This window comes from Eretmochelys imbricata, chromosome 1 (genome assembly GCF_965152235.1).
Source record: "Eretmochelys imbricata isolate rEreImb1 chromosome 1, rEreImb1.hap1, whole genome shotgun sequence".
In the NCBI taxonomy this organism is placed as follows: Eukaryota; Metazoa; Chordata; order Testudines; family Cheloniidae; genus Eretmochelys; species Eretmochelys imbricata.
The window spans coordinates 4,757,611-4,768,129 of NC_135572.1; the positions used below are offsets into that span (position 1 = coordinate 4,757,611).

The 10,519-nt window shown below is 43.2% G+C and overlaps 1 protein-coding gene across 1 annotated transcript; it reads right to left on the minus strand.

Moving 5' to 3' along the window:
- Window positions 1-7,980: 7,980 nt before the first annotated feature.
- Window positions 7,981-8,919, minus strand: LOC144278476 (olfactory receptor 52E2-like). The gene has a single exon (XM_077839797.1). The coding sequence runs from the start codon at window positions 8,917-8,919 to the stop codon at window positions 7,981-7,983; it is 939 nt and encodes a 312-aa protein (XP_077695923.1).
- Window positions 8,920-10,519: the final 1,600 nt, after the last annotated feature.

Sequence of the window (10,519 nt, forward strand, 5' to 3'; positions counted from 1 at the left end):
GCCTTCTTGAAATCCATTATCTTTATTTTGCTGTTTTCCCTCCTACCATTTCTTTGAATCATGAACTCTGCCATTTCATAATCACTTTCACCCAAGCTGCATTCCACTTTTAAATTCTCAAACAGGTTTTCCCTATTTGTCAAGATCAAATCTAGATCAAAATCTTTGTTTTAAAGCTGCTGCCTTAATAAGCATCAGGGGTAAAACAAATAAAAGGAACTGTTTCTTCACACAACACACAGTCAAACTCTGGAACTCCTTGCCAGAGGATGTTGTGAAGGCCAAGACTTTAACAAGGTTCAAAAAAGAACTAGATAAATTTTTCATGGAGGATAGCTATTAGCCAGGATGGGCAGGGATGGTGTCCCTAGCTTCTGTTTGCCAGAAGCTGGGAATGAGTGATAGGGGATGGATCACTTGACGATTAACTGCTCTGTTAATTTCCTCTGGGACACTGGCCACCGTCAGAAGTGGGCGAGATGGACCTTTGGTGGGACTTAGTATGGTCATTCTTACGTTCTTATGTAGAACAGTCTCTAACCTAGTAGCTTTGTCCACCTTCTGAAATATAAAAATGTCTCCAACACATTCCAAAAACTTGTTGGATGATCTGGGCCCTGCTGTGTTATTTTCCCAACAGATGTCTCAGTAGATGAAGTTCCTCATAACTATGCAGTCCTGTGCTTTGAATGATTTTGTTAGTTGTTTAAAAAAATCTTCATCCACCTCTTCTTCCTGGTTAGGTGGTCTGCAGTATACCTCTACCATGACATCAACCTTGATTTTACACCTTTTATCTTACCAGGAGAATTTCAGTAAGTCTGCCTCCTATCTCCATCTCAACCTCAGTCCAAGTGTGTACATTTTTTTACTATATAAGGCAACACCTCCTCCCTATTTTTACTCCCTGTCCTTCCAGAGCAAGCTGTACCCTGCGATACCAATATTCCAGTCATGCGTGTTATCCCACCAAGTCTCTCTGATGCCAACTGTCTCAGTGGTTCTCAAACTTTTGCACTGGTGTCCCATTTCACATGGCAAGCATCTAGGCAACCCCCACTTCTAAATTAGCACACTTTTTAATATATTTAACACCATTAAAATGCTGGAGGTGAAGCAGGATTTGTGGTGGAGGCTGACAGCTAACAGCGGGATTTCGGGTGGAGGCTGACCCCCATGTAAGAACCTCATGACCCCTGAGGGGAGCCGACTCTCATTTTGAGAACCCCTGAACTATGTAATAGTTGTTTTTTATTTATTAGCATTTCGAGTTCTTCCTGCTTATTTCCCATACTTCTCGCATTAGTATACAAACATGTATACTACTGATTTAATTCTCCCCCAAATTCTGTCATCTCTCCCTTATCCCTGTTATAACAGCCCATATCCCCCCAGATTCTGACGCTTCTGCCAGTTCTCTATTTTTTTGACTTACCATGTATCACCTCTCTACTGGGGAGGGATGGGAGCAGGCTGCAGCCCCCTTGGTTAGTATGGTGCTATCAAGGCTGATTCCCCACTCTGGGACTTCAAGTGCAGAAGGTGGGGGCCCACAAGGACTCTAAAAATTAATACTTGCCACTCCAGGCTTGTATTACACTGTCAAAGTTACAGCTTTTCTCAGACCTTGGATTGGTAGCTGCTGCCACCACCCAAGTGCAGAGCCCCCTTTGAGAGCCCAGGAAGGGGCACTTGGGAATTCCTTCCTGTGGGGTAACCTCAAGCCCTTTCATAACCACTCCAGGGAAGAGCTGAGAAAGGAAAAGAAAAAAGAAATCAGCTGTTGCCACCAGCTAACTAACAAGCATGTGTCAAACTCTCTTAAGACAGAGAAATCCAATCATGTTCTTAAAAAAGGTAAATTTTATTTAAAAAAGAAGAAAGAAAATACATCTGGAAACTCAGGTTGTTGCTAGATTTTAAAAGAGTAACTGCAGGAATTAAGCACGAAGAATAGCTTTCTCGGGATAGCTTAAAGGTTACCAAGCAAAACAAAAACACCTGGATTTAGCACAGAAAAATCCACAAGCCATAAAGAAATAAAAAGAGATAAACATAACTGCGTCTTCCTAGACATTTCCTTATCTACTGACATAGCTGGGATTTTAAATGAGTATTTTCTAGGTACGATACTGATAAATTTTCAAACCTGGCCTCAAGCTTCTTACAGTATAGCTGCTGCCTGAAAATCAAATTAACATTAAAAACCCTAGTACTGGTACTTGCCTCCCGATTGAGGGTTGGCAGATGTTTGAAACCAAAAACGGTGAATGACAGTGTTAAAAATAACCCAGATGTAGTTCAAAACATATGTAGTGCAAAAACAACAATAACAGTACTAGATTATTTATTTCTCATGCATTGAATCATGGTAGCCAATGTCCATATTTTGAGTTGAATTAGTTTGTTTCTGTTAGCCTCTAAAAGGTAATATTTCATCTCTGCTGTCGTCGTCAAAAGTAGACTATTTCTCCTGCTGGTTATACATCAGCAGTGACACGTGCAATGATTTATTTTATTGATGTAAACTCTTCACAACAGATTTTGTTTCATTGCATCTACGTCCTGACATGAAGAATGTTTTTTAAAGTTCCTCTTGCATCTTGTTGTGAACTTTTGTTTTTTTCCAGTTCATCTGAGAAAACAATCTTTCTGCTTCCCCACTGCCAAAAGGTCGTGACAGCAAAGAAAGAGAAAACAAGCCAAGTTCACTAAAGTCTTTCTCCTCAGTGACATCCGTGTATTCGAGATCTTCAACTCAGAGCTGCATAACTTGCTTGTCCTGTTCCACAAACTCCGTCATGAAATCTCAACACCTATTTTTGGTTTCTTTGACCACAGAAATGGCCAGTGTGTATTGTAAAAATTCCATCTGAAAAGCAACTCCAAAATCATCTGTGCAAGGTGGTGCGTTTTGATTTAGTTGGGTAAGATTTGGGAATGGTTTAGTTGGGGTTGGTCTTGCTTTCAGCAGAGGGTTGCAGTAGATGGCCTTCTGAGGTCTCTTCCAACCCTAATCTTCTATGATTCTAAGTTATTTGACTCAAAGGCGATATCGTAGTTTAACACAGCAGTCCCGTTCTCAAAAACAATTTCAAAACTCTCAACAACAAACTCCAGTAGAATGTTCTCAATTCGTGCAGCAGATTTTTGTATTAGCACTTCCAAAATTAAACATTTGGTTTATCATCCAGGCTTCCTGAAGGATTGGATATAGGGAAATTAGGTACATTTTGTGCACGTATGATAAAGAAGTTCAGCCTTGTAGTTTCTTTCTTTGACTTTGTCTATCTGAAACCATAGCTTCTGTTTGTCCAAACTGATCCAGAGCCCTGTTCACATAGGGACTAATGCAAAGCCACCTTGTGTCAGAAAGTTTCAGTATCTTTTATTGATCTGGAAGTCACAGAAAGGCTGCTTTGTAACCAGGCACTGCTAACAGGGAGTTTCAAGAGGGAGTTTTCCAGGTGAAGAAGGAGCAAATACGGACCCTTGGGGTAATTTCTTGATACTTTGTGTGTTTGTGTTTGGGGGTTACTTGCTTTGTGCTGAGCTTCTGTTTGTTTGTTTGTTTGTTTGTAAGGACCATGTGCTTTGGGCGGCAGTTGGAAGATGTGAGCTTCTAAAAGAGGTTTGAGATTTAGAAGACTCTGTTCATTGGCTGTGCCTTAGTCAGGGGGGCAGGACTATCTAGAAGGACAGGGTTTTATAAAGCATTGAGCAAGCGACCAGCGACCTTTGCAACCAGGGACCGCTAACAGGGAGTTTCGAGAGGGAGTTTGGAAGGGGAGTGGAAAGGGGGTGAGGTACACTTGCCATTCTTTAAATCCTTTAAACTAAACTATAATAAAAACTTCTTGATTTAAACAAAAACCCTATCATTAACCTAGGTAGCTGTAGGAGAAAATGCAGGCAGAAGACAGCAGCAGAGTGGGGGTTATCCTGTTTATTGCGCTCAGTGTAGCATATAGGATTACCTGCCCTGTGGGTGGGTGGCGTATGTGTGCATTCGGTGCAAGGAGCTCCTGGCTCTCAGAGACCATGTACGGGCTTTTGAGGCCAGGGTGGTGGAACTGGAGGAGCTAAGGGAGGCAGAGAGGTATGTTGATGAGGCTTTCCGGGACACTGTAGATTTGTCCCACCTCCGATCAGACAGCCCCTGAGCTGTTAAGAAGGATGAAAGGCCCAGAGAAGGAGAGCAGCCAACAGGAAGAGAGGGAAACCTTCCCATAGTTGGTATCCTCCTTCCAGATGATGTTGGGGTATAGTACTTGGGAGGAGCCGGTGGTCATGGTATATGTAGGTACCAATGATGTAGGAGAGACATCCTAGAGGCCAAATTTAGTCTGCTAGGAAAGAGATTGAAATCCAGGACCTCTACACTGGCATTCTCAGAAATACTACCAGTTCCACGCTCAGGGCCAGGCAGGCAGGCAGAGCTTCAGAGTCTCAATGCATTGATGAGACGATGGTGTAGAGAGGAGGGGTTTAGATTTATTAGGAACTGGGGGAACTTTTGGCATAGGGGATCCTATACAGGAAGGATGGGCTCCACCTAAACAGAAGCGGAGCCAGACTGCTGGCACTTCACATTAAAAGGGTTGCAGAGCAGTTTTAAACTAAGAGGCGGGGTGGGGGAAAGCCGATTGCTGCAGAGGCGCATGTGGATTGACAGAGACTTCTCTTAGAGGAGATTCTATTGATAGAGATTCTCTAGGTTTTAGTCAGGAGGAGAGAATGGAAGAGGATAAAGTATGGGCCAGAACAGACAAGAAACATTCACATAACAAATCTGACACATCAGAAAAGGGCAGACAAATAAGCAGTGACAAGTTTTTAAAGTGCTTGTACACAAATGCTAGAAGTCTAAATAATAAGATGGGTGAACTAAAGTGCCTCGTGTTAAAGGAGGATATTGATATAATAGGCATCACAGAAACCTGATGGAGTGAGGACAATCAATGGGACACAATCATTCCGGGGTATGAAATATATTGGAAAGACAGAACAGGTCGTGAGGGGTTGGGGGGAGGGGGGAGAGTGGCACTATATGTGAAAGAAAATGTAGAATCAAACAAAGTAAAAATCTTCAATGAATCCACATATTCCAAAGAATCTCTTTGGATAGTCATTCCAGGCTCTAATAAGAATATAACAGTAGGGATCTATTATTGACTACCTGACCAGGACAGTGATAGTGATGATGAAATGCGAAGGGAGATTAGAGAGGCTATCAAAATAAAAAACTCAATAATAGTGGGGGATTTCAATTATCCCCATATTGACTGGGTACATGTCACCAGGACCAGATGGCATCACCCAAGAGTTCTGAAAGAACTCAAATGTGAAATTGTGGAACTAGTAACTATGGTTTGTAACCTGTCCTTTAAATCAGCTACTGTACCCAATGACTGGAAGATAGCTAATGTAATGCCAATATTTAAGAAGGGCTCTAGAGGTGATCCTGGCAATTACAGACCGGTAAGTCTAATGTCAGCACCGGGCAAATTAGTTGAAACAAAAGTAAAGAATAAAATTGTCAGATACATACAGGAACATAAATTGTTGCACAAAAGTCAACATGGTTTCTGTAAACGGAGATCATGTCTTACTAATCTATTAGAGTTCTTTGAGGGAGTCAACAAACATGTGGACAAGGGGGATCCAGTGGACATAATGTAGTTAGATTTCCAGAAAGCCTTTGACAAGGTCCCTCAACAAAGGCTCTTACGTAAATTAAGTTGTCATGGGATAAGAGGGAAGATTGTTTCATGGATTGAGAACTGGTTAAAAGACAGGGAACAAAGCGTAGGAATAAATGGTAAATTTTCAGAATGGAGAGGGGTAACTAGTTGTGTTCCCAAGGGGGTCAGTCCTAGGACCAATCCTATTCCATTTATTCATAAATGATCTGGAGACATGGGTAAACAGCGAGGTGGGAAAGTTTGCATACGATACTGTCAAAGTTCCTTTCCCACTCTGAACTCTAGGGTACAGATGTGGGGACCTGCATGAAAACCCTCCTAAGCTTACTTTTACCAGCTTAAGTTAAAACTTCCCCAAGGTACAAACTACTTTACCCTTTGCCATTGGATTTCCACTGCCACCACCAAACTTTATCTGGGTTCCTGAAAAAAAAGGAGTTTGGAAACGTCTTTCCCCCCAAAATCCTCGCAACCCTTGCACCCCACTTCCTGGGGAAGGTTTGGTAAAAATCCTCACCAGTTTGCTTAGGTGACCACAGACCCAAACCCTTGGATCTGAGCACAATGAAAAAGCATTCAGTTTCTGAAAAGAAGGATTTTAATAGAAGAAGTAAGAAGTAAAAAAAGAATCACCTCTGTAAAATCAGGATGGTAAATACCTTACAGGGTAATTAGATTTGAAACATAGAGACTCCCTCTAGGCAAAACCTTAAGGTACAAAAAGACACACAGACAGGAATATCCATTCTATTCAGCACAACATAATCTCTCAGCCATTTAAAGAAATCATAATCTAACGCATATCTAGCTAGATTACTTAGTAAATTCTAAGACTCCATTCCTGTTCCGTCCTGGCAAAAGCATCCCACAGACAGACCCAGACCCTTTGTTTTTCTCCCTCCTCCCAGCTTTTGAAAGTATCTTGTCTCTTCATTGGTCATTTTGGTCAGGTGCCAGCGAGGTTACCTTTAGCTTCTTAACCCTTTACAGGTGAGAGGAGTTTTCCTCTGGCCAGGAGGGATTTTAAAGGGGTTTACCCTTCCCTTTATATTTATGACAGACACTAAACTGCTCAAGATAGTTAAGACCAAAGCAGATTGCGAAGAACTTCAAAAAGATCCCACAAAACTAACTGATTGGGCAACAACATGGCAAATTAAATTTAATGTGGATAAATGTAAAGTAATGCACATTGGGAAAAATAACCCCAACTATACATACAATATGATGGGGGCTAATTTCGCTACAACTATTCAGGACAAAGATCTTGGAGTCATTGTGGATAGTTCTCTGAAGATGTCCGTGCAGTGTGCAGTGGCAGTCAAAAAAGCAAACGGGATGTTAGGAATCATTAAAAAAGGAAAAGAGAAGAAGACAGATGCCCTTATATAAATGCATGGTATGCCCACATCTTGAATACTGCATACAGATGTGGTCCCCTTATCTCAAAAAAGATATACTGGCATTAGAAAAGGTTCAGTAAAGGGCAACTAAAATGATTAGGGGTTTGGAACGGGTCCCCTCTGAGGAGAGATTAAAGAGGCTAGGACTTTTCTGCTTGGAAAAGAGGAGACTAAGGGGGGATATGATAGAAGTCTATAAATTCATGAGTCGTGTGGAGAAAGTGAATAAGGAAAATGTATTTACTTGTTCCCATAATATAAGAATCAGTGGCCACCAAATGAAATTAATGGGCAGCAGATTTAAAACAAATAAAAGGAAGTTCTTCTTCACTCAGTGCACAATCAACCTGTGGAACTCCTTGCCTGTGGAGGTTGTGAAGACTAGGACTATAACAGGGTTTAAAAAAGAACTGGATAAATTCATGGAGGTTAAGTCCATTAATGGCTATTATCCAGGATAGGTAAAGAATGGTGTCCCTAGCCTCTGTCAGAAGCTGGAGAAGGATGACAGGAGAGAGATCACTAGATAATTACCTGTTACCTCTGGGGCACCTGGCATTGGCCACTGATGGTAAACAGGATACTGGACTGGATGGACCTTTGGTCAGACCTAAGAGTAGCAGGGAGTGTAGGGTGGGGGCTTATGGGTGATGCTGAAAGAAATCAGATAATGGTCAGAGAGAGGGAACTCAGAAATGGACAAAACCATGCTTGGTCATGGAGTTATAAGATCTTAGGTATGAGGAAGTTCTCAGACTGTGAACTCCCACAATGTTGAGCTCAGCCAATGTGGAATCAAATTGTCCTTGACTGATGAGGAGATATCCTTCTTCCTCTTGTCATGCAGGTTTAAAGTCAGTGGTACCCAGTGATCACTTTCTGCAGGTGTATTTGCCCACTTTGTCACGAAGCTCCTTGCTTTTGACCCCGTAAATGATAGGGTTGAGCATGGGGGGGGCGATGAAATATAGGTTAGCCAGGATAATGTGAACATTGGGAGCAATGCCCTGACCAAACTGCTGTGTCAGAATGGAGAAGAGGGAGGGAGTATAAGACGTCAGCATCACACAAATGTGGGCTGTGCAGGTTTTGAGGGCTTTCAGGTGGGCTTTCTTGGAGGAGATTCTGAGGACGGTCCTGATGATCAGACCATAGGATAAGGCAATGAGTGTCAGGTCTAACCCAATGACTACAAACGCTGTCACTGAGCTGTACGTCCTGTTGACTGTGATGTCCCCACACGACATCTTTGCCACAGTCATGTGTGTGCAGTATGTGTGGGGGATAATGTGGTTGGCACAGAATGGCAGCCTCCTCAAGAACAGGGGCTCAGGCAGAACGAAGATTACAGCTCTTGTCAAACCCACAAGCCCTAGCTTAGCTATTCGTGCATTGGTGAGGATGGTGGTGTATCTCAGAGGATCACATATGGCAACGTAGCGATCAAAGGCCATTGTCACAAGAATGGCTGAGTGCATAACAGCAATCACGTGAAGGAAGAACATCTGGGTGAGACAGCCATCCATTGTAATTACTTTCAAATTGAACCAAAATATAAGCAGTGCTTTAGGCACTACAGAGGTAGACATGCCAATGTCTGTGAGCGCCAGCATGCAGATCAGCAGGTACATCGGCTTGTGCAGGGTCTGCTCTTTGCCTACAACAAACAGAACCATGAAATTTCCCAACAGGGTGATAATGTAGAAGGTAAAGAAAGGGATGGACATCCAGGCGTTAGCAGCTTCCAGTCCAGGGATGCCTGCGAGAATGAATATTGAAGAGTCAGAAGGGGTGAGGTTGAAAGCTGCCATGAGGTGGTTGATACATTGATTGGGGTCATAAATGGTTAAGATGCCTGTGAAGGGAGAAAAGCAGAATAAGGGGGGTTACATGCTTTATAACAAATACTACAGTAAATATTTTATAGTTATTAACAATCTAAACAGGGTGTGAGCATTGCGTTGCCAACGTTTACAGATGGCACCAGAATATTCAGATAATAGTTAAGTCCAGAGTAGGTGTTAGATGGAGCTAACCAAGCCAGGTGAAGGGGTTATATGATGGCAGATGAACAATAACTGTGATATGTATTCCCATTGGAAGGAAAAGCTTGAATGCCTCAATTTCCTAACAACGTTCTAATTTAACTGCATGAGCTCAGGACAGAGAACTGGGGGTCATGGTGTACAGCTCTTTGAAATCCTACTTACACTGAAAACCCAGACAGAAACTGAGAAAAAAATTCAGATCCATGAACAGTGGGATGGGGAATCCTGCAGAAAATACAATGCAGTCAGATCAGTCAATGAATGTTTCACCCTCCTCTGTACTCCTCTGTGTAGTACTGAGCATCCTTCTCACATGGGATATTGCAGAACCAGTGGGGATTTAGGGAATGTCAAAGAGAATGATCAAGGACTTTGGGAAACTGTCACATGGATCAAGGAGAGAGGTTGAAAAGACTGGGTCTTACAAAGGAGATGAATAAGAGGGGACATGAGAAAAGTTTATAAATTACTGATAGTAAAGAGTACATAACACAATATCAAGAGGACATTCAATTAAACTGAAATGGGGCAAATTCAAAACATCTAAAAAGTAGAATTAGCCTGAGAAACTCATTTCCACACAAGGTTGCATTTTTGAGGAGACTATCCAGTTACAGTCATTTCAGCTACATAAATATTTTGTAAAGCCTATATGGTCACGTGTTTCAGTGCACAAGCCAATCTCTAGCTGTTAGGAATTAGGTGACCCCCATCAGGATGGTCAGGTCATCCATTTATCCACCTGCTGCTGGGTTTCCTCACCTTCTTCTGCAGCATCTAGGGCTGTCGCTGTCAGAGGGTGGACACTGGATTAGACGGATCATAAGTCTGATCTACAATGCAATTCCTATGTTGGAAAAGAGCCAACTTTTCTCCGTGAAAACAGACATTATGCTGCTGGGCTTTGACTTTGTTCTCAACAGAATGGCATGACGGCCACAAGGGTCTTGGTAGTTAAGCCTACAGGCCTCAGGGTCATCCCGTCCACAGGATAGGTTGGGGCAGTCACCCCGGGCCCCACACTTTGGGTGGCCCTGCTCCTCCACCCTGCCCCCACTGGGCAGCAGTGCTACCAGCCTGGTCTGGCCAATGCCGACTTGTCTGCCCCACCCCCATTTTAAGGGATGGGTAGGGGCCAGGGCAGTGCAGGGCCAGGGTATGGCAGAAGCTCTACTGGCCTGCCCCTCCTCTGGCTGACCGGTTCCTGGCATCGCTTGGGGAGTAGAGGGGGTGGGGGCTTAGGGGCGGGGTGGAAAGGGGGTGGAGCAAGGACTGGAAGAGGCAGGGGTTTCGAGAAGGGTTGGAGTGGGGTCGGGGCCTGGGGTGTTGTGGAGTGTGTGTGGGGGGTGTCCCTAGAAGGCCT